The 25,858-nt window shown below is 39.4% G+C and overlaps 1 protein-coding gene across 1 annotated transcript; it reads right to left on the reverse strand.

Annotated features, from left to right (window-relative positions):
* Positions 1–324: 324 nt before the first annotated feature.
* PPM1K (protein phosphatase, Mg2+/Mn2+ dependent 1K) lies at positions 325–25,858 on the reverse strand. Its single transcript, XM_060779255.2, has 7 exons — positions 25,713–25,858; positions 12,928–13,431; positions 11,517–11,617; positions 5,224–5,389; positions 3,889–4,033; positions 3,391–3,525; positions 325–2,643 (listed from the first exon to the last, which is right to left on the reverse strand). Exons 2-7 carry the CDS (start codon positions 13,362–13,364, stop codon positions 2,512–2,514), a joined length of 1,116 nt encoding a protein of 371 aa, XP_060635238.2. The 5' UTR covers positions 13,365–13,431; positions 25,713–25,858; the 3' UTR covers positions 325–2,511.

The raw sequence follows: 25,858 nt of genomic DNA on the forward strand, positions 1-25,858 counted from the left end.
TCAAGGCTTAATAATTCAAAATTTTGTTTTTATAAGTAGTTTTTTAAAATTTTGATTCTTTTCCTGTCCTCTATTTGAAGAACCAGAGTCCACATCATCTTCAGTTGTTTCGTCTGGATTCTCGAACCATCTAGTTTAAAACAAGTCTTTCACTTCAAGAGATGTCATTCACTTCTTTACAAATATGGATACATTGTGCAAAAATGGAGGAAGTTCTTCTGGCACATGATGGAACAAAATTGAATTTCATTTAACAGAAGTAAAATTCTGAATTTAGCTTCTAGGAACATAGCTTCTCTATGTTTTTTTTTTTTGGGGGGGGGGGGAGCATAAAGAATTAAATATAAACAAGTTATTTACGAAATGCTGCTGTTAGTTTAAGTGGTGACTATCAGTTAACTGGTAAAACTTTCTGTCATGGCAGTGAAAAATTTTAGTTAGGGCAAGAACTTGGGAGGTTACAACTACCAGAATTTCCCAGTCAAAATTGCCAGTATTTTTTCAAGTTCTACTTAGAAAAATACTTTTTTCCAAACTCTAGTTAAGCCTACACCAAATTTTCAACTATTTCAGATACTGAGCCACAAGTACAATGCGGCTATCTGTGAAACCCTTTCCAATTATTGTCCCATACCATTAGTATCCTCCATTCTCAATCATTCCACAAAGTAATTTCAAACTATTGTGGATTATACAATGACCTTGATGTGTGATGTTACATAACCGATAGATCTGAGTATTCAACAAGATCACCAGAGTAAATGAAGGTAGCTGAAAGGGGGTGAGGCCAATGCTTCTGGGCTGGTCAAAGTTATCCTCATTATGTGCCGAAGGAGTGCACTACTTGACACAGTAGATATGTATATACACTTTAAACAAATTATTTATTTATAAACAAGAAAAGAGAAGATATTATACAAACATGTAAAATACACACTAAGTACAACAGAGCAATACCAGGGCACTGTCTGTTTGCAAAGCACTTCATGCCTTTTTTTAGAAGAAGGTACACATCCAAAGGATGTTCCATGAGCAAAGCTGGAATGATTTACATGAAGGTCTGGCCCAAGAAGCCCAAGCATGAAACAGCAGCAGTCCACAGTTCACATTGAGGTCAGGATTCACTTGAAAGGCTCAGCACTGTTACACCTGGGAGCAACATAACTTGATATATTAATTAATTTTATTTCGCTTTTATACTCCAGGGAAATGTGTGAAATATTTGCATGAGAATGGAAAAGCAAATGCTTCCCATATGGTGGCTCAGAAGTCATCATAATCTGCCTATGGCATCTAGAGAAATGCAATGGTCCCCACAGCCTAACACATTATGTTCCTAACCTGTGGAAATGTCCCTAACATTTAACCTATTGATGTCTTATCAAGAAATTCCAGTTACAGATTGTTCCCTTCATACCTAGGTTCCAATACTGAGAATCCCCAGAAAAAATGGTACTAGATTTGTTGGCACTTTTTGCTTCCCTCCAAAATTTAACTTCAGGTGAAAATTAGAAGCAACTTTGAATAAACTCCCTTGTTCCCTTCCAACACCAGTTGATAAGAAATGCAATTGGGTAACCTCACTGTATTTGCCAATTCAAAAGCAAAATGAAAGTTACTATTGTTTGAAAACTTAAGAGTTTAACTATTCCACTCCTGTCCCTTTCCTTCTGCCCCATCAATAACTATCCCAGTTAACATTGTGCATCTAGGACAGTTTTCTTCTATACCTTTGACATCAGAGTGAAAATATATAACCAAACTGAACAAAATTGATTTTAACACTTTACAGTATGTTTTGAAAGTGAACTATTTTGAAGTATTAGCATGTTTCAAGAAGGCTAAATCAACACAAATAATTTACATCGTATTCAATCTACTAAAGGCACACTATCTGGTCCCACGTATTAGTGTTGTGCACACAGAGGTCTCAGATGCCATAATTAGTCCAAAGATGAAGATACTTCTCTTCAATGTATTCTACCTCAAAAGCAGTGCTGGGTTAGCCGAAGACTTGGGGGATGTGACCAGAAATGGGTTGTCACTGATGCAAACTTTTAATCTTCCAGTTGTTAGATTCCCTCTACTTTTAAAATCATAGAAGAAAACACTTGTGATAGTGAGAGAGAGAGAAATGGCACCTGTCTTCTCTTTCAGCATGTACTTTGCAATACTGTGAAAACTGAGGGCCTTTTCCCCTCTGCAATATGTCTCAGCTCCCAATAAAGTACCAAGTGTTGTGTAAAACTTTTGGTACAAAATCCCTACAAAGATGCTAGCCAGCGTTAGCTCTGCAAAAACATGAGGGAATGGAAATCACTGGCTTGAAGTAAGTAGTAGCAAACATGTTTGTTAAGAGGCAACAATTAACAGCAGTTTGCGCCCCAGACAGAAATCACTAGCTGCAGCAAAAGAGATGGACAAGATAGTTACATCGATCTACGTATCTCCTTTTTGTTTGGCAAGGACCTAGAGCACATCACAATCAGTACTTTCCTACAGAAAGCCTCATCATGCCCATCGTCCACTTGAGGCAAAGCTCCGGCTGAATGAGAAGCTGATCTCAGAATTTTTGTATTTGCCCCACGCTCCAAATGGCACAACGATAGCGGTACTGTTATCCTCTGTTCCATACTGAATGGCCTGGGGAAAAGATTACAAAAGAAAGAGAAGTTTAGCCATTAAGCATCATGATTTCAACCAAGGCCGAGGAACTATTGAACATTCAAGGGTTCATTTTCGACCTCTCAGACTCTCTGGGAGCAAGTATCACTTAATCTTCTGGTACCAAATACAGTAGAGTCTCACTCATCCAACCTTCACTCATCCAACGTTCTATATTATCCACTGCAGTCTTCCTCTCACCCAGATCCACAGCTGTTTCAATACATTGTGATGTTTTGGTGCTAAATTCGTAAATACAGTAATTCCTACACAATGTTACTGTGTATTGAACTGCTTTTTCTATCGATTTGTTGTAAAACATGATGTTTTGGGGCTTAATTTGTAAAATAACATAATTTGATGTTATTATAAATTTTTATTATTAATTTGAGGTTATTATTGATGTTTAATGGGCTTTTCCTTAATCCCTCCTTATTATCCAACATTTTTTGCTTATCCAATGTTCTGCCGGCCCGTTTATGTTGGATAAGTGAGAGTCTACTATATGATAGGAAGTACTGGCTGCATTAATATCTATTTTCCGATTGGGAACCACTGCTTTAGAAATACTATCACCACAAGCATTGAGGAAACTTGTTTAGTCAGATGTCACTAGTTGCATCCATTTAAAGTAGGATGTTCAAGCAGGGTCAACAAAGGATGCAAGCGGAGTTGGCTGGCTTTGCCCAATATTGGCCTATGGCAAATTGTTTGAGTCAAGCCTACCTGTTCAGTTACCACATGAGCTGCTTCAGAGGGATCATGACACTGGTTAACAAAGTCACAGATCTCTTGGCTGTTCACCATGAAGTTGATGCCGTCTGTTGTAAGGACCAAGAAGCTGTCACTCGCATGGTGCAACTGAAATGAAACAAAAATATACATGAAATCCAGATTGATGTGGTGGAGCAGAAATTCACGTTTTCAGAAAAAAAAAAGTATTTATATTTTCTGTGTTTCAAATATTATTTAATTTGTTTTATTTTAACATTCAAATCGTCTTCTCCAATCTTAGTTAACAAGACAAATCTTGGAACAGGGATTCTAATAGGAAATACTATTAGAATGCAGGCTAGTACTAATGCAATCTAGTACTAATGCAATCTAAATGCAGGCTAGTACTAATGCAATCTATGCAGTCTTTGCTTCAATGTCAACTTCACTCAAGTGTGAGAAGGAACATAGTAGAATGGAAGTACAAAAGGGATACGCATAACCACTCACCTGAATCCGTTTAGTCTCTGGCTCTGCTATCACACCATAGTTCTTAAGGTCCAAGTCTCCTATGCTGCGGGTCATTGCCAGCCTGCCATTCACATGAGGCTGGCCCAAGCTGTTCCAGGCTACAAAACCACCACATTTTTTGATTCTTCACCCAACAAAAATAAGAAGGAAAAGTGTTAGTGTTTTATTGAGGGCCTTGGCCTTTGTAAGCCGCACCGAGTCCTTTGGGAGATGTTAGCGGGGTACAAATAAAGTTAATAATAAATAATAATAATTAGTGACTACACCCATATATGTTTTCCTTTTGCAGTCAATTCAACAAACAGATAATGATAAATCAGCCTTCCATTGTCATGACTATTTCCAATCAATTAATTGCCAAACAACCAGCTTGATCATGTGAGATGACTACTGCCAACAGCCTGTATTTATATTGGCTGTTTGCAAAGCAGGTTCTCATCAGAAGAACTACAAAGCGGCTGAACATCTGTAAATTGCTATTTCAAAAGATTAAGTGTCCTCAGAGTCATCTGATTATTTTCAACACAGGCCTGTAAACATAATGTTCTTGACCCATACTGTCAGATCACCATCAGAGGCTCTGGAACATTACATGTATACATCTGTGCCAAGAAGGATTCTATCAATATTATGGTCCTCCTTCATGTTTCAGATACATATCAGCAGATCTAAAGGGACACTGAGTTAAGGCTGCAATGCCAAACTACCTCCCTAATACTGTCTATCAACATCTGAAAATGTTTATCTCCAGGCAGTGATGGAGCACCAGGTTAGATTTAGATTTGAAAAACAGATAACTTAAAATGTCCCAGTGTAACAGATTCCACTTTGCTGGACACCGGACCATACATACACTGTAAATGGATAGGAGAACCCATAATTATTTCTTCTTGCACTGGAATGTAAAGGTCTATCCACTATCCTGTAGCCTGAAAGCTAATAATCCTAATCATGATTGACCTAGGATTTGAATTCTGGCCTCGCAGTAGTAATAATAATCATAATAACAGTAATATAAAACTTTATTTATATTCCACCCTATCACCCCTGGGGGACTCGGGGGGGGGGGGGATTCCAGCAAAAAAAAGGACAAACATTCAATGCTTCAATGGCAATAAGTACAAATACAATAATCCAGAATAACCCCACATAAAAGACATTTGAACATAACTGTAGCTTAAATAAAACGTAATCTATCAAAAATTATACTAACATAAAACGTTAACATAAAACATCCCAATTAATTTACAAAAGCACTATTCCTCATGTTCATTATTAAAAGAAGGCCCCCAATTACATATTTTGATGGTGTACCTTTCTTTCTCATCCTTCCTTTCAGGTGTATGATCAATGGTCAACTTCGTGGCTTTTCCCTTGCGACATAAAAGTGCACGGCTATCGCCAACACTAGCCACAACTAGCTCGATCCCATCGCGCAGCAGAGCCACAGTTGCTGTGGTCCCAGCAGTCAGTAAGGTAGCTACAAATATCACATAAGATGAACTGTCAAAGTCTGGCTGTCATTCTGCTTGCAATATTTAAACGATGCCTATTACATTATGATAGGTAATAAGGTATAAACTAAAGATATAAAGGCAGAAAACAGACAGACAGACATGCACAGAAAGGAGGAGAGGATTTATTTTTTTTTTACAACATGGCTCCATGTAAGGGCATCTGACTACAACTCTGGAGATTAAGGGCCAAATCTCTGCTCGGCTACGGAAACTATTGGACAAGTAACACTTTCTCAGCCTCAAAAGGAGGCAAAGACAAACCCTTCCTGGAACAAATCGTAGCAAGAAAACCCCATGATGGGTTTACCTTAGGGTTGCCACAAGTCAGAAGCAACCTGAAGGCACACAACAACAACAACAACAACAACAACAACAACAACAACAACAACAACAACATACACTAAGTGCCAGATCACTTAGTGGGAAGATTACATCAATATTTGAATAAGTCCACTGTCCTTTTAGTACTTACTTCAAAATATTTTCCCTCAAAGATATAAACCCAAAGTATGAACTTCCCTTTTCCAGACCTAGAGTAAGCATCTTTGCACTATAATCAATAAAAGGTGACTCTGGCTAAACATTTGGTTAGTTTATATATTTTTCCCCAAAATTCTATTCGAATTGTTGTTTCTTAATTTTTCAGGTAAAAATCTTATGAATGTTTACTATGGAAAAATCCTACTAGGACTCAGAAGTAATGTGAATAAGAATATAATCTTCCTGTGTTTATTTATTTATTTATTTTTTGCATTTATTAATGTGAATAAGAATATAATCTTCCTGTGTTTCTCAGAATATCCAGTGAATCTGAAGAGATTTAGTTCTAGGGAAGCAACTGCGGGCCTAGACTTTTTAAAAAGTCCACTAATTGACAGAAAAAAGGCCTACCAATGAAGGGAAGACTTAGTAGGGAACCGACTTGCACTTCTATTTTCAATCCCAGGATGACAATACTCAATAGCTCATTGTCCTAATAAAATGCAAATGTACTATATGTGGGTTAAATGCATGAAGCCTTGTTGTGGAGTGAAAACGTATAATAGACAGGAAAGAAGGAACAAGCTATAATAAGCCACATTATCATGGTTTAAAACAGGTATTCATACTGCACAGAACATATTAATGGCTCTTTAAAGTATTTATTTTTAAAGGTTGACTATAAATATCAGAACAATGAACTTTCTCCCCTTATTGCTATTTTTGCATATTCAGAAAATTATTGCTAGACTATTGTTACTATTTTATAATATACACATCCTAACACTATTTACACTTACTTGGAAGTGTATTTTACTACATCGAGAAGGATATTGAGCATTCATAGAATCACAGCCCCAGTTTAATTATCATGATATACAGAAGATCAGAGTACTATATACATGACAATTTCTTTTAAGTGGAGGAGAGGCAAAAAATAACCATAAATTTGAGGTTGTACAACTTGAGCCGGTATTATTACCACAAGTATAATACCTGTTTTAACCAGCTAGCAAAAAACACACACCCATTTGTTGAGAAAGTTTTTGCCTTCTCCCGTATCCCTTCTAAAAATTACAGCCAAATCTTGAAACAACCTCTACTCCCTCCCAAGTTCATCCTTGTTTTTGGAACTGCAACATCTTCCAGAACAGAGTATAGTGGTTGGCGAAGTTATTGAATCAATGGATTTCTTTGTCAAGCTTTGTCAACTTTGTCAAGCACAAGAAGTGGTCTTTCAGACATTATTAGGGAGAGGGGATTTCTATGTGCTCCTAACGTGTGAAGACTTTTTAATCAATGGCTGATCTTTGGGTGCTGGAATGGGATCTCCTATCTTTTTCCACAAAGTAGTTATTCTGGGGGTGCAGCAGGTTAAACTTCTAAGCTGCTGAACCTAGACTGAAAGATTGGCAGTTCGAATCCAGGGAGCGGGATGAGCTCCCGCTGTTAAGCCCAGCTTTGACCAACCTAGCAGTTTGAAAACATGCAAATATGAGTATCACTTCTGCAGGAAGGTAATGGCGCTCTATGCAGTCATCTTGGCCACATGACCTAGGAGGTGTCTACAAACAACGCCAGCTCTTCGGCTTAGAAATGGAGATGAGCACCACCTCCCAGAGTTGGACTTAATGTCAGGAAAACCTTTACCTTAGTTATTCTCTAACTTTTGTGGCATGTTGTTCTCTATCCACCAGATATGGATGTATCTGACTGAGGTACTTAGGCCATCTCCATAGCCTCCATATCTTATCTCCCTCTCATCAGTTGTCTGGAAGGTGGTGGAAGGGATTTTGCAGTGGCAACACTGAGTATATAGAGTTTGTTCCCTGGTCAAGCCACCGCTGTCATTTCAAGTGAAGACAATTTAATTTCAGAGAACATTCAGGGTTTGTTGTCACTTTGGGTTCCATGAGAGATCATGATGGGAAAAAAACAAATATTTTAGGGGGATATCGATACTATAAGTTTTATTCAGAGGTCTTCTGAGAGCTGAACATTATTTTAAGGATTACTCCAAAAATAAAAATACTGAGAAAGTTTTTTTCTTTCTGAACAGCAAAACAGTTTTTAATAATTATTACCTCAAACACAGACCCAAGTTTACAATAGCTTCTGTCCAGCTTACAGAAACTGGACAGAAGCACCTTTTGTATATAAAATATAAATAAGTAATGGGAGCCGCTTCTATGCCCTTGGATATTAAATTAACTAAAGTCATGCAACCAACCCCATTAAGTCAGTAATTACATTCACATTTAGTTACAGTTTGAGCATCCCCTATCTGGAATGTTTGGGACCAGAAGTACCTTAAATTTGGAATTTTCCACATTTTGGAATATCTATATTTGCAGATATGTATAGAATGGTGTATCTTAACAATGAGAACCTTGTCTAAACAATAGAATTCATTTTTTGTCATATGCACCACTGTATATGTAGCCACAGGGTAAATTTACCCAATATCTGTTCTACTTAGTGCATGAAATAAAGTTTGTGCATATTGAACCACCAAAACGCAAAGGTGTTAGTATCTCAGCCACCCTGTGGACAATTTTAGATTTTGGAACTCCTGATTAGGGATGCTTGACCTTTAATGGAAAAATCTTCCATACAGCTGCTTTAAGCAGAATGGGCTATAGAATCAGATTCATATAGCAGTCCATTGCAAGCCCTACTAGAGTGATGAGAAGAAGCAAAGCAAAGGTAGTTAATGGATTAAATTGCAGTTCCAAAATCAAGGAAAACACTATTCAGAATGTCACAAGCACTTTGTTCCAATTTTCTAGCAGCATAAAAAAGAATAATCTGGGAACCAAAGTTGTTTCACATTTTTTTAAAAAAATGGATTTGTTGTTTCCTAGATAGCATCACTATAGAAATGTATCATCTAAAAGTCTTTCAAATAGGTATCTTAACACTCACTGGACATTTTTAAGAGCATGTCATCTCAACTAATTGACAAAGTGGATGTGGGAACCTTCCAGTAGTCCAGGCTAGGAACCGGTCAGACTCCTTCACCTGGGACCACATTAAGCAGATCTCTCTTTCCACTGAAGCCCCAGCATATAGACTCCCGGGCCTCCAGTTCTAGAGTTGTTGGTCGGGTACAGTGTCTGCCATAAATAACATGTACACAGAGGCAAATAGGAAAAATTCACCCAGGAATTTTGCTCAATATAAAGAGAGAGAACTTGTAACACTTGGGAAGGTAAGAGCTGCAAAAGAGAGGGAAGCACACAATTGGAATTTGAGGTGACGGAATTTGTGGTGACGAGGGACTCAATCTATAGAGATTGTGGTGATGAGGGACTCAATCTTTTCTGATGAAAAGTGAGGAACATAATTTGGAAATGCAACAGTCCTAATAAACCAGAATCATTATTTTGGGAATATTAAAATATCATACATAGCAAAAAATGATGCTTTATTATTTGTACATTTGACTTCTTCTCACAGACATGAGTAGTTACATTTCTAGTTTTTGCTTGAGCAAAAGTCATTCAAACCATTTCATAGGAGAGCTCCAGCATTTACACTTAGAAGGCACTGTAGCCATCGTGAGCAAAATCAGCATGATTACATTTGCAATTCACTGGGAACTGTACTTGCATATGCTTCCTAAAGTGACATCTATGGGCTAGGACAAGTCTTGTTTGCTTCAGTACAAGCTTATGCAGGAAGTATTCCTCTGGACTATGCCCAACAGCCCAGGAAAAGATGGAGAAAGTATCAAATTTTGTTGGCACAATTTCTGCAGCTCTCCCACTTCTTCAGTTTTACAGGTTAACAGATTTAAGCTTTAAAATCATTGTTTTGACTGGAAATTTCAACAAGGTAATAAAACTTTTCCATATCTTAATACTGACACTACAGCTCTTTCACTATTTAAACTAATAAACAAGATGCTAAAATGCACACATGAAACACCAAACTGCAATTTTTGGGAATAGGTAATTATTGAGATTGTGGAAGTTTTTTGAAATATGAGTTTGTGTTTCGCTTACAATAATGTAGACTGATGATATGCCTCCTTTTCTATTACAGTGTTTATTCGATTAACCACATCCCTTTTCATGTGTAGATGCAAAGTTTGTCAAGGAAGTGGTTTTATTTTTCTGATAATCGTATTACATGCAGAGTTTGCCATTTCAACCTTTAATCTGCTAATTGATAAAGCCCAAATAAATAATACTAAGATTATTTGGAAAGGGGTCAAGGTGTGTCTGGATGTTTTGGATTTTAGTCCTACAATCTTTTCTCATTGGCCAGAAATCCAAAGTATCTGGAGAGCCATAGGTTCTTCGTTCCTGATATACAAAATTGCAACAATGGAATCCATTCTAAGCACGTTGACCTATAACTAGACATTAGATTCAATGTGACATGGTTTTTAAATATGAGTCCCCCTAGGGTTGAGAAAAGTGGTATATAAATACTGTAAATAAATAAATAAAATATGAATAATTGGAAAGTGTGCAGTTACTGGTCGTGTGCATTCAGACCAAAAGGCATACTGTGTTCGGGTCCATTTTCGTTTGATCCCTCATTTTGTTTATCTCTTTCTCTTCCCCTTTCTGTCTTCGAAAATTACACGAAAATGGCCCTCCAAAACGACAAATCTTTTCATTAACAGTGATTCGGGCTCAACTCTAGCAGTTACTCTGCTTTGCCTCAAGTCTTTCATTTGTGATATGCACTTTTCTATCTGAGACAGTGTATTTTTTAGTTGTTATAATAATTTCTCCATCTAAAAGCTACTCTAACTTTCAGATGCTGAGTAGATTAGGCATTGGGCTTGCATGCATGTTATATTTTATGAGAAAGAAGACGCAAAGGACCACGAGATGAGCATATCAAGCATATCTATACTATCTAACATTTTCTGCACTGGTCTGCGGTGAGTCTCTAGCTTTTCAGAGAAGTGTTTTTCCCAAGTAAAGCTTGTGGTGCCACTATAATACTAAGATGTAAACTGAGTTATGGTTAGGTTGCCTCCTTCAATATAAATCAAATGCCTAATACAAATATTTCACACAACTTGATTTACACTGGTTGGTGCTTATGGGCATGATAGCCAAAACAACTGGACAATACCAGGTCACTTACTTCTAAATTTATATGCTTGAACCTTAAAGCAAGTGCTACTAAATTTGAGGAGCTTTAATTCTATATTATGCATAGCTTGACACTTTAATGTACACATGTTAGCCAACTGCTTTTAAAGACTTATCAGCAATCATTGTACAAATAATATATTTTTAAGAATCCAATTATTCCAAATGCAGAATAATCTTCTAGGTTTAGGATAAAATGTTTGCATGTATTTGATAATTTAGAATATTTATATTAATAATTTTCTAGAAAACATAACTCCATAATTATGTACAATTTTTTCTAATATTTCAAATTAGTTTTGTTGACATTGTTTTCCATTACTCTGGCCAAACTCCTGTTGATTATTATAAAACAGTTTTTAGCAAGTCCTCATATATTACCAGGCTCCCCAATCCCTCCCCATAAGAAGCAACATTAATGAAATACAACTGGATGCCACACGGGGAGGGAATTTCCTCCTGACATTGCAGAACTGAAACAGTTTATACTTACCATTGGCAGACAATTCAGCATGTTTCTGATATGCTTTGTCTATTTCTAAAAAAGCTCTCATCAATACTAATTCCATATTCTTCTCCTCAGCGAGAAATTCTCTGGAGAAAAATAGAAAAAAGGCAGTGATAATGCAGGCATTATCTCAAAGAAAAACAACACCAAATTTTAATTCTCAGAATCACATGATCTAGAGGAAGAACCTCACTAGCCATTGAGAAACACTGCTGGTTGAACTGTGTGTGGACTCTGCTTGAAAGAAGACTTGCCAAAAACTCTGGCTATCAACTTTGATTATTGATTTAAATGTTATAGATCCTCACTCAAATTACTATAAGTCTAGATAATGTGGATTTCAAAAAAATAAAGAACTAGTTATTAATATATTTATTATATCTTTTAACATTGGTTATACATATACTGTAGACATTTTTACATTTTTATCCTACTGTTTTTATTGGGTTTTTTTTAGTTAGGTCTTATACCTCCACTTTGTTGGAAATAGCAACCTTCTTCAAGCCTCCACTAGTAATTTGCTTTGTATATGATTCTGTTTGCTCACTGTATTGCATATGTATGTTTGGTATGCAGCTCTCCCTTTACTCTATGTTTCTTGAGGTTGTGGGAGGGGCTGCAAACCACATGATCAGCTCAGCATGGGACTGCTGAGAGCTCAAAGTCCATTTTAGAACACTGAAATACTATGAGACTTTTGGACTGTTAAGAGCAAACTCGTGTTTTTGTTGATTATAAGAAAGATGCCCTGTGTTATCTGCACAGAGAAACTACTTCAAACCTATCAGTAACTGGATTGACAAGTTGTGTACCAGTATGCTGAATACATGAAGGTTATGAGTAAACCAGATATATTGTTTTTAACAAAGTCTACTTTATTTTTGTCTCTTGAAAGCATGAGAAAACAAGATGATTTATGAGAGAGTAGATTTGGGGAGGGGACTGAAAAGAACATTTCTGAAGAATGACTATATTTTACACATTGCCATAATCTCTGCTCCTAACAGATCAAAGACAACCAGGTCATCAGTCTAACAGCTGAAAGCCAAATTGCCTTGCATAAGTACATGTGGATATATAGCACCGAAGAGAAGATTTTACTCAAACGAGTTTTTGGCTCTTCTCTGGAAGATCATACTTTTACAAAGGTTATGATTTTCAAATGGTTGTGAATCTCATTTTTCTCCAAAAGGTAATGGAGATTCTGGTTTTCCAAAAGGTTAGGATCTCTAAAATGTCATGCCTTTCCCAAACCCTTTTTGTTGTTCTTTATCTTAAATATACCCATCTCTTAAAAGCTTACTTTTTAAGTTCATTCATCCTGGACCATGTTATCACCCCTTTTCTTTCTCCCATAAAAGAGTCAAACAGAAAGCAAGCAAATAAATATAATTACCGGATATATTTTTGCATGTACTTATTGCAGAAGTCCGCTACCGCCACCCCACCATGTCCGTCATAAACTGCAAAGTACAGGACATCATCAGTCAGCTGAGCATAATCAAAGCGGTCTTCATTTTCTTTCCGCTTCCCAATATGGCTGGCACAGCCCACATTTGACAAACTGATCTTTGGGATTGGCTTTCCATATTTTATGCTTGGCGGTAGAAGGATGGGCTCGTCTATGCGGTTGTCCCAGATACCAAATGAGTCCCAAGTGGCAGGACGGCCACTACCATCCAAGTCAAAACGGGAGGTTCTGCGTTCACTGGTTGAACTCTGGCACACAACGGCCACACATTTGTCGTCTTGCAAAATACGGGACGTTAACAGCGCTCTTCTTGCTTGGTGGCCTCCGGTTCTAACCAGATTTATTAAAGCAGCAGTGGACATAACTTGGTTCCACGGATGATGATGGAGAACGGAACAGTGGAAAGCAGGTCTTGAAATGTCCGGAATACTAAGAGATGGCAAGGGGAAAGAAAACATGAAGTTAACAGCTAACTCTGGAAGATGCAATTTCAGAGAATGCTTTGTCTCATGCTCAACTGAACTTGTCCAGCTGCATTTAAGATGAACATGAGACATCAGAATGATAACTGGAAATGACCATTTTAGACTGCTTTAGAACTATAGTTCCCAAGACATATAATAGCTCAATTTATTTCACTATAGTTAGACCTCTTCTGAAATATGTTCATACACACACACAGGTTTTTCCCCCTGTTGGTAGTACTGAATTTAATGTGTATCTTACAATCGAAGAATATTAATGCTGTCTAGCTGTAGGTTGGCAGAGAAAGGACGGAGAACCCTTCTGCTTTTGCAGTGGCCCACCTCATATTTGTTTTTAGTGTAAAGGAGGTGAGCTTCTTCCATAAACAGACTTCTATGCTTAGGACACACTGCACTGTTACTAGGACAATGCTTAAATACAAGTCTGACCTTGCCCAGGAGTGTTAGGACTTATATTTAGCAACTGTGGTCACGGTGGCTTCATACCTACAACTAGAATGCAGAAATGTTACTACTGCTGATCAGACACAATATATGTAAGATAAGGTTACCTCTTTTGTCTAATTTCAAAAGAAAATGGATCCTGTCTTTATGGTGCTTACACGCACACAGAGTGGAATTTTCCTGTGGCTGAAAACAATGCTTAATTGTAAATGTGTGTAGCCACCGGTGAGTGATGTGGAATATTTTTTTGAGGCTACATAAGCAGAGATGAAAAAAGTAGAGCAATAACCTTGGCTTAAGTGTTTGCCCAAAGCTATCAACCATTACAAATGGAAATTCTTCTGAACATGGAAGTCTGCTATGCATTCCACAAGTAGATAATTAGAACCACCCCTCCAAGGCTCAAAAACATTAAGCATTAAACTACTTAGAAAACTGTGTAAGCTGCATAAGAGCTCAATTTCTCACAGAGAGGGCGAAGGCAACAAAACTACTATTTTTTTGGTTCTCTGCTCTCACTAGCTAAAAATACTGTAGATTTCAATATAAACTGGAGAATTTCCAGATAAATACATAGGATAAATGTAGGTTTCTTCTTCCACAACATTCAATTATTCACTCTTATCCAATACTTAGAAAAACAAAAAAGGTGGCCTTCAGCATATCTCAGTAACCTGAAAGTCAGGAAGCTATTTATAGTTGCAAGCTTCTGTTCTTCAAGAACACATTTACATTCACAATACTGATCCGCACAGGCTCATGACTCACAAAAATCCAAATCCGCACAAATCTAGGCACAGGATTTATGTGCATAGTCAGAAAAATCAGTTCCCTGCAGCTGCAATGTTTGCATTTAAACGTTGTGAAAGGAAAGACAAGGAAAGTGTAATGCATCCTTTGGTACACTGATCCAGCAATGCACTGCAAAATTCTGTTGCTGTTATTTTAAATCAAAACAGCTTTCACTTATGGAAGCCCTGTAAATAAACATTTTTAAGATATCCAGCTAGTAACAAGCCCTCTTCAGTTCTGGAAAACAAAAAGCCATCTGTAACATGAACTGCCATATTAAAATGATAATTGAAAGGGGAATATAGTCACATAAGAAAATAAGAATCATTATGGATAAGACAACAGGCCTACTTAGTACAAAATACCAGTGTGGTTAGGCAGAACATGAGTGCAGTAACATTAATATTACACAGCAATTGATATTTAGAGGGATACTGCCTCTGACACTGGCAGGAAATTGAGCTATCATGCCTTGTAAGCACTGACAGGCTTATCTGCCATTATCTGTTATTTTTCCTTTTGAAGTTGCTCAAGCCACCTCATTTCATGTCCTGTGTGGAGCAGGACTTCCTTGTGTGTGCCACAAATCTACTACCATTCAACCTCACTGGATGATTCCAGTAAAAAAATATTATCAGAAAAGGGGAAAACAATCCAAACTACTTTTCCTGCACTATTGCACAAGATTATATCCCTTCACTGTGTCTGCCTTGCTAGCATTTTCCATACTATATCTCAATTCAAAGAGACTCCGCATTATCATGCATGGTAAGAAGAGATGGGATTGTGAATTCGCTCCCAAACTACATTCTGTAAAGTCTTGCAAGCAAGGCAGAGGAGACAGGTATCAGATATGGTGCTTACAAAGTATCACCAGGGTCACCTAAAGCAAATATGCAGCAGGCTATCTTTTTTTCTAAAAGGACTTAACATTGATAAGCTTCTTTCAGGAACAATCAAGACCTGAAATTTTGCTGTTCTTTATCAGTGGCTTCGACTTCATCCTTGAATGTTTCCTCTTTCCAAAGCAAATATGCGGTCTTGCAGTGAAAGCAGCACTAAAGTTTCTACTTTTGGGGCTTATAGCATCTAGGAAACATATCTGAACCATAACTACCTTTATGTGATTAGCATAGCCCCCTCTTCGACTCTTTTTTATTCATTCACTCTTTGTGACCTTATGGACCAGTCCACCCCAGAGCTCCATCAGCCATTGTCACCTGCAGTTCCTTCAAGGTCAAGCCAGTCCCTTCAAGGATATCATCCAACCATATTGTCCTTGGTCGGCCCGTCTTTCATTTTCCTTCCATTTTCCCCAGCATCATTGTCTTCTCCAAGCTTTCCTGTCTTATTATGTGGCCAAAGTACTTCATCTTTGCCTCTAATATCCTTCCCTCCTGTGAGTTGTCAGGCATTATTTCCTGAAGTATGGACTGGTTTGATCTTCTCACAGCCCAAGGAACTCTCAGAATTTTCCTCCAAAACAGCATCTATTATCCTTCGCTCAGCCTTCCTTATAGTCCAACTCTCACATCCACAGGTTACTACAGGGAATATCATTGCTTTAACTATGCATATCTTTGTTCCCATTGTGATGTCTCTACTCTTCACTATTTTATCGAGATTGGTCATTGCTCTCCTCCCAAGAAGTAAACGTCTTCTGATTTCTTGGCTGCAGTCTGTGTCTTCAGTAATTTTCATGCCTAGAAATGCGCTTATTTCTTCAAATAAATGAATGCCATTGGTACAAGACCACAATTTGTTTACATCATTGTTTGTGAATGAGACAACTGGACTGAAGTCCCTCACTCAACTATGAAGTTTGCTGCTTGAAATACTCTACTACACAACAATAACACCCGCTCGACCTTTAACTGCAAAATAATTTGGCCTAAAGATAATAAAATAAGAAAAGAGTAGAGACATCACACTGGCAATGAAGATCCGCATAGTTAAAGCAATGGTATTCCCCGTAGTAGTCTACAGATGTGAGAGCTGGACCATAAGGAAGACTGAGTGAAGGAAGATAGATGCTTTTGAACTGTGGTATTAGAGGAAAATTCTCAGAGTGCCTTGGACCACGAGAAGATCAAACCAGTCCATACTCCTGGAAATAATGCCTGACTGCTCACTGGAGGGAAGGATATTAGAGGCAAAGATGAAGTACTTTGGCCACATCATGGGAAGAAGACAGGAAAGCTTAGAGAAGACAATGATGTTTGGGAAAATGGAAGGAAAAAGGAAGAGGGGCCGACCAAGGGCAAGATGGATGGATGGTATCCTTGAAGTGACTGGCTTGACCACGAAGGAGCTGGGGGTGGTGATGGCCAACAGGGAGCTCTGGCGTGGGCTGGTCCTTGAGGTCACAAAGACTCAGAAGTGACTGAACAAATAAACAACATAAGAAAAGAATGCAGTACATTCTTAAGTAACAGCTACAACCCTAGTCATACTTAAAAAACACAATGACAAATTCCCCTTATGTATAAGAGATGTCCCCTATTTGACAGTGGGAGCACTTTACTAATAATAACCTTTATATATATCTCGCTCTCTATATATCCCATCTGTGGAACTTCCTCCCTAAGGACATCAGGCTGGCCACCTCCCTCCTGTCCTTCAGGAGACAACTGAAGACCTGGCTGTGGGACCAGGCGTTCGACTAGAGCAATGGTTCTCAACCTGGGGTCCCCAGATGTTTTTGGCCTTCAACTCCCAGAAATCCTAACAGCTGGTCAACTGGCTGGGATTTCTGGGAGTTGTAGGCCAAAAACATCTGGGGACCCCAGGTTGAGAACCACTGGACTAGAGGCATTGACCAGAGGACAATGGCAGCTTGGAAAGGAAACTTGAACATTATGACATTGGATTTGTTTGGCTAGATCTTGGTTTTAGCGGCGTGTTAATTGAATGTTAATGAATTTTTGATGATTTTTATAATGTTTTAATAATCAAGTTTCACTGTTTTTAACTGAATGTATATGTTGACAGCATCACTGATGCTTATGTAAAGCAGCTTACAGCGTGGATAAATGCAATAAATAAAATATACAATATATGTATATTTCTCTTATAAAACTGACAAGTGTTCCTTATAAAATTGCCCTCCACATTTGACAGGTGTCCCTTATTATGAGGGGCATTTCCTTTTCTGGGAAGTTGAAAAAGTTTGTCCCTTATAGGCAGGCAAGTGCTGCAGGATACCGTCCTGGGCCCGGTTCTGTTCAACATATTAATAACTTAGATGAAGGGTTAGAAGGCATGATCGTCAAGTTTGCAGACAACACCAAGTTGGGAAGGATAGCCAATACTGCAATAGACAGGAGCAGAAGGATCTTAACAGGTTAGAGAGATGGGCCAAAACTAACAAAATGAAGTTCAACAGAAACAAACGCAAGATACTCCACTTAGGCAGACAAAATGAAATACAAAGACACAGAATGGGGGACACCTGACTTGACAACAGTACGTGTGAAAAAGATCTTGAAGTCATTCAATTAAAAAAATTAAAAAGAGGGAAAAGATCTTGCAGTCCTCGTGGACAAGTTAAACATGAGCCAACAATGTCATGCGACAGCTGAAGAAGTCAATGGGATTTTGGCTTAAATGAATAGGAGTGTCTAGATCCAGGGAAGTCATGCTATCCCTCTATTCTGCATTGATCAGCCCACACCTAGAATACTGTATTCAATTCTGGGTACCGCATTTGAAGGGAGATGTTGACAAGCTGGAATGTCTCCAGAGGAGGGTGACTCAAATGATCAAAGGTCTGGAGAACAAACCCTATGAGGAGCGGCTTAAAGAGCTGGGCATGTTTAGCCTACAGAAGAGAAAGCTGAGAGGAGACATGATGAGGGACATGTATAAATATGTCAGGGGAAGTCATAGGGAGGCGGGAGCAGGCTTGTTTTCTGCTGCCCTGGAGACCTATCTGAGGGTAGGAAAACTTGCTTCTTATAGCACAGGCATGGGAAAACTTTGTAATGTATGCTTTGTAATGTATGGGGTTTTTTGGGGGGTTTTTAAATCTCTGCCGCCGTGTTTTTCAGTGTTTTTATGAGTGATGGTCACTCGTTGGCCTGATAGGTGTATTGTGTCCAAATTTAGTATCAATTTGTCCAGTGATTTTTGAGTTATGTCAATCCCATAAACATTACACACACACACACATATATACACACACATACAAACACTAGACGTCCCCTGCCACACGTTGCTGTGGCCCAGTATGTGTATATGTGATATGCGTGTGTGTGTATATATTTGTGCATATGTGTATGTTTGTGTGTATATATGTGGTTTTGTGCATGCATTGTAATGTATGGTTTAATTTCTTTTGGCTTTTTAAGTCTCTTCTGCTGTGTTTTTCAGTGTTTTTATGAGTGATGGTCACTTGTTGGCCTGATAGGTGTCTCGTGTCCAAATTTGGTGGCAATTCATCCAGTGGTTTTTGAGTTATATTAATCCCACAAACAAACATTACATTTTTATTTATATAGATACTAGCCATCCCCTGCCATGTGTTGCTGTGGCCCAGTCTGTGTATATGTGTTTTGTGTGTGTATATATATTTGTGTATATGTTTGTTTGCGTCTATATATGTGGTTTTGCGCATGCGTTGTAATATAATTTTTGATTTTTGGCTTTTTAAGTCCCTTCCACTGTGTTCTTCAGTGTGTTTATGAGTGATGGTCACTTGTCGGCCTGATAAGTGTATTGTGTCCAAATTTGGTGTCAATTCGCGAAGTGGTTTTGAGTTATGTTACTCCCACAAACAAACATTACATTTATATACATCTCCCTATGCTGTAGAATTGAACAATGAAGTTTGACACCACTTTTAACTGCCAGTGCTTTGAAATCCTGGGAGTTACGGTTTGGAGAAGCTCCGGCTGTTAGGAATTGTGAGAGTTGAAGTCCAAAACACCTGGAGGGCCGAAGATTGCCCATGCCTGTACAGGACTAGCAACAAGAGCACCTCATAGAAAAGATTTCCTGTATGTGAGGACTAGAAAACTTGTCCCTTTGATGCTGTCAACAAATACGAACAAGCCTATGGCAGTAACAAGTTTTAAAAAACCGTTGTCAGGATTGGATTATTATCTCAATATCCCGGCTAGAAAGCCGGCCCTGGTGGAAATGAGTCCGTGCTGCTTTAATCCGGCCTTTGCTGGTTGTTCCTATCCTTTTTCCACAGGGGATTAAACAAGGAGTCTCACTTCTCGATCAGGCATCAGGCGCAAAGGCCAGGCCCGGCCCTCAAGGGAAGGCCTCGGGAAGAAGGCCAAAGGGGGCGAGGAAAGCCAGAGGCGTCTTCTGCGGCCTTCTCATATGAAGGGACAGGCCTCCCTGACAGGCTTCTTCTTCCTCTCGAAGCCGGCTCCAAAACCCCGCCTCGTTCAGCCCAGCCTTCCTTCAGCTCTGAGGCAAAGCCGGCGCCATTTGCACAAAGCAGGAGAAGCGGGCCTGTCATCAGATCGAGAAGCTTCCCGCCTGACAGCCTTTTCTCCCACTGCAGCACTCTCTCCTTGATCTCACTTTGCCATGTTTTTGAGCTTTCAAAAACACCAAGAAACGAAGACTGCAGGCATACTTAAAAATGAAAAAGAGAAACAATGTTATTAAAGCTTGCAGCTTTCCTTGTGTGCATCTACACTGCAGAGCGGATGCAGTTTGGCACCACTTTTAACTGCTATGCAATCCTGGGAGCCATAGCTTTACAAGCCAGAGTGAAGAGAGCTTCTCCAAACTATATGAGTGACCATCACTCATAAAAACACTGAAAAACACAGCAGAAGAGACTTAAAAAGCAAAAATAATAATACAACGCATGTGCAAAACCACACACATATATATACACACACACAAACACATATATACACAAAACACATATACACAGACTGGGACACAGCAATGTGTGGCAGGGGACGGCTAGTTGTGTGTATGGGGGAGGGTTAAGCCTGGTCTCATAATAGACAACAGCATGGTGTCTGGTTTTAGGCTTTGCCCATTTTTCTAAATGTACATTAGTCTTGCCGCATCAGAGATCTCCCATCTCGTGGCCCCTTTCTGACCTGCCAGAAGGATATTATTACAGTTTCCCCTAGAAAATCCTCCCACATCCCCAAGAGAAAAGGAGAGCAGCCATCTCTAAAGCTACTATAATCCCAAGTAACCAATCATCAACACAGACTGGACTTTACTTTTAAATGAATGGAAGGGCTGCGGAAAGGAAAAGGCACATGTTTGCTAAGAAGTAACTTAATAGTACCCGAGTACCACTATTGAATGACAAGATGACTTGGAGGTCTCATTCATACAGTTGCCATAAATCCCACCACCAGCACTGAAGCAATGCTGTTACGCCATCAACTCCGATGGACTGGCCATGTTGTCCGAATGTCCGATCACCGTCTTCCAAAGCAGTTATTATACGACCAACTCAAGAATGGAAAACAATGTTGGTGGACAGGAAAAGAGATTTAAAGATGGGCTTAAAGCCAACCTTAAAAACTGTGGCATGACACTGAGAACTGGGAAGCCCTGGCCCTTGAGTGCTCTAACTGGACGTCAGCTGTAACCAGCAGTGCTGCAGAATTCGAAGAGGCATAAATGGAGGGAAAGAGGGAGAAATACGCCAAGAGGAAGACACGTCAAGCCAACCCTGACTAGAACCACCTTCCTTCTGGAAATCCATGTCCTCACTGTGGAAGAACATGCAGATCAAGAACAGGACTTCACAGCCACCTATGGACCCACCGCCAAGACACTACACTTGGGAGGACCATCATCCTCAAGCTACGAGGGATCGCCTAAGGTGCCAATGCCTATAAATCCCAGTCAACTTGACGACAGTTAATAACTTGCTAGGTTACAAAAACCCACTAACTGACTGAACAAGTCATTTTATGTACATGCGGCCCGTTCTCTGTCATTATGTTTTGGTTTTTATGTTTTGTGTATATTGTTTATATGCTTTCTTGTTTTATACTTTATTGTTATGTTGTTTATTTTACTGCAATTTGTATTGTAATTTGTTCTTCGGGCTTGGCCCCATGTAAGCCACTCCGAGTCCCTGTTGGGGGAGATGGTGGCCGGATATAAATAAAGATTATTATTATTATACACTTTTTGCACCAGAAAATCCTGGCATAAAGTTGGAAACAATTCAAAGACATATGTTTTGTTTAGTGGACCACTATTACTCTCAGCTAGAGTAATATCAAGGCCATGGTGGCGCTGTGGGTTAAACCGCTGACTTGCTGAACTTGTTGACCGGAAAGTCAGCGGTTCGAATCCACAGGTCAGGAAGGTAACGGTGAGCTCCTGTGAACAGCCTCAGCTTCTGCCAACCTAGCAGTTCGAAAGCATGCAAGTATGGGTAGATAAATAGGTATTGCTCAGGCAGGAAGGTAATGGCGCTCCATGCAATCATGCCGGCCACACAACCTAGGAGACGTCTACAAACAACGCCGGCTCTTGGACTTAGAATTGGAGATGAGCACCACCACTCCAAGTCGGAATCAACTAATATGTTGTGGGAAAACCTTTACCTAGAGCTGACTTATAAATAAATCCCACTGATTCAATGTGTTGACTAACAAGGAGTAATCTACAGGATCTAATTTTAGTGTACACATGCAAGGAATTCCCACAAATATGGGGACTATGTGACATAGATGTCCAATAAACTTCTAATAGCTGTTCAATTGCAGCGAGGACCTCCATAACCCAACTGCTGTTTTAGTGTCAGCGGCATCTATTATCATCTTTGCACCCAAGGGACCTCACAAGTTTTAAAAAATATAATAACTAATAATAATAATAATAATAATAATAATAAACTTTATTTATACCCCGCCACCATCGTCCCAACGGGGACTTGGAGCGGCTTACATGGGGCCAAGCCCGGACAACATATTACAGCAAAAATAAAACCAAAACATAAGCAACAGCATCAAAATTACATTAAATACATACACACACACACACACACACTATATTCACTCTTGATTGCTGTTAGCCACCTTAGGCCAGGCATAAATATTTTAAATGACCGAAATACTTGGGACAGGAAGATTCCTTGATGAGGGTTGCAATCTGGAAGAGGAATTTCCACCTGATGAAACTTTCCTTCCCCAAATAACACCTGAGGCAGAAAGTTTTACTTTGAAGCTCTTTCCTCATCTTCCAAAAAAAGAAAAAAGATATTGAGATAAATACATGTACTACTACTATATAGGCTCCAGAAAGAACTGATGCAACATTGAAGGAAGATTAGGGAACCCAACAATATTGGCAAGTTATCAGAACAGGAAAAAAAGGGGAAGCAGGATTAAGAACCAGGAAGTAACTGCTAAAAAGTTTATTTTCTACCAAAACACCAAACAAATGAATTCCATTCTCTCTTGCTGTACTATCCACATTCATAAATGACACGGCACACCCTTTTCCATTGTTATGAATGACCCACGTGCCAAAATATGGACTTTGTGGGATGATTTCTTTCCCACCTATATAAAAAGAAAAAACTTCAATCCTTCAAATGGGAGACATCCTTTCTAACAAGGGAAACTTGCCAGACCTAGAAGAGATAATCTGTCTAAACCTTAAGTAAGGGACATCCTTTATAATGAAGAATAATTGCCAATAGTAAAGGGACAAGCTTACCAAACCTTAAATACTAAGGGACACTTGCCAGTCTTATAAAGGGTAACCTTTCTGAAGCTTTCTGAATCTTTCCGGTAAGAGACATCCTTTCTAGTATGGAACACATGTCAATCGTGAAGTGACAAGCTTATCATATCCCTTATTGTTATTATTTATTTCTATCCCGCTTTTCTCCCAGAATGGGACTCAAAGCAGTGAGCAATATGTAAACAAAAACATCACAACCATAAAAATAAACATAGTCATCAAACCACAACATCTCACGAAAAATTATAAAAGCCATAATAATTAACCCAATATAATGAAACAATCAACAGGATTAAAATCTCTTCTAATAATAAGGAACACCTGCCAGTCATATAAGAGATATGCTAATTTATTTATCTATGGAATGTCCAAGGTGGGAGAAAGGTCTCTTGTCTGTTTGAGGCAAGTATGAATGTTGCAACTGGTCAGCTTGATTAGAATTGAATAGCCTTGCACCTTCAAAGCCTGGCTGCTTCCTGCCTAGGGAAATCCTTTGTTGGCCTAATTGTTTCCTGTCTGGAATTCCCGTGTTGTTTGAGTGTTGCTCTTTATTTACTGTCTGGTTTTAGAGGGTTTTTTTTAATACTGGTGGCCACATTTTGTTCGTTTTCATGGTTTCCTCCTTTCTGTTGAAATTGTCCACATGCTTGTGGATTTCAATGGCTTCACTATATAGTCTGACATGGTGGTTGTTAGAGTGGTCCAGCATTTCTGTGTTTTCAAATAATATACTGTGTCCAGGTTGATCCGTCAAGTTCTCTACTATGGCTGACTTCTCAGGTTGAATTAGTTTGAAGTGCCTTTCATATTCCTTGATTCGTGTTTGGGCAATTCTACGTTTGGTGGTCCCACATCTGCATGGTATACAATAGACTCCTGTAGAGGTGAGAGGATCCCTCTTGTCCTTTGCTGAAAGTAGCATTTGTTGGATTTTCTTAGTGGGTCTGTAGATCATTTGTATGTTGTGTTTCCTCATCAGCTTCCTTATGCAGTCAGTGGTTCCCTTGATGTAGGATAAGAACACTTTTCATATTTTTTAAATTTATTTCGTAGCAAAAGAATTGCATAAATTAGTATAAAACTGATAAAAATAGAAGCAGGCGGTTAAATATCTTTTGACCAAAAACGGGCAACAGAAACGGCATTGTCTGTAGCCTCCAACAATTCTTCCTCTGTACATGAGGCAGGGCATAGTGGATAAGAGATGCAGAGTTGTCAGTTCTCTCAGAGATGCAGAGTTGTCAGTTCTGCTCCACGTGAAACGTCAGGAGAATGCTTCCGGAACATGGCCATACAGCCTGGCAAACTCACAACAACCCAGTGATTCTAGCCATGAAAGCCTTCAACAACACATTGACAACACACAACGACAACACTTCCCAATAAAGGATTCCCCCAGGCAGGAAGCAGCTGGGCTTTGAAGCTGTGAGGCCATTCAATGCTAATCAAGGAGGCGAAACATCAGGAGAGAATGCTTCCGGAACATGGCCATACGCCCGGAAAACTCACAGCAACCCACTGATTCCAGCCATGAAAGCCTTCGACAACACATTGACAACACACATTGACAACACCTCCCAGCCAAGGATTCCCCCAGGCTTTGAAGCTGTGAGGCCATTCAATGCCAATCAAGGCGGCCAATTGCAAGATTCACACTTGCCTCAAGCCATCAAGAGTTATTTCTCCCACCTGGACATTATTCCACAGATATATAAACCCAATTTTCATAGTTTCCAGCAGACCTCACAACCTCTGAGGATGCCTGCAATAGATGTGGGCGAAACATCAGGAGAGAATGCTTCCAGAACATGACAATGCAGCCCGGAAAACTCACACCAATCCAGTGATTCCAGCCATGAAAGCCTTCGACAATACATTGACAACACCTCCCAATAAAGGATTCCCCCACGCAGAAAGCAGCCAGGCTTTGAAGCTGCAAAGCCATTCAATGCCAATCAAGGTGGCCAATTGCAACATTCACACTTGCCTCAAGCCATCAAGAGTTACTTCTCCCACCTGGACATTATTCCAGATATATAAACCTCAATTGGCTACTTTCCACCTCTGAGAGTGCCTGGGAGAAACGTCAGGAGAGAATGCTTCTGGAGCATTGCCATACAGCCTGGAAAGCTCACAACAACATTGTGATTCCGGCCTTGAAAGCCTTCAATCACTCACTAATATTGCATTGGGGCCTTTCTTCTTCCTCTCCAATGGAATTAAGACATCACCTAGAAGGATGAATGGCAGGCTGGCTTGGCAAAGCTCCCCCTTCCCCCTTTTGTGACTTACCTGGCAAGGAGGCTCCAGGTAAAAGGACCTGGCTGGGCAGGGGAAGAGGCTGCTGCACCAGACACGCCTCTCGCCAGCCAATTCCCCAAATGCTTCTCTGGCCTGGCAGGACAAGGCAGAAAACTCCCCAGCGTGCTTGCGCGGCG

Source organism: Anolis sagrei, chromosome 5 (genome assembly GCF_037176765.1).
Source record: "Anolis sagrei isolate rAnoSag1 chromosome 5, rAnoSag1.mat, whole genome shotgun sequence".
NCBI classification, from domain to species: Eukaryota; Metazoa; Chordata; class Lepidosauria; order Squamata; family Dactyloidae; genus Anolis; species Anolis sagrei.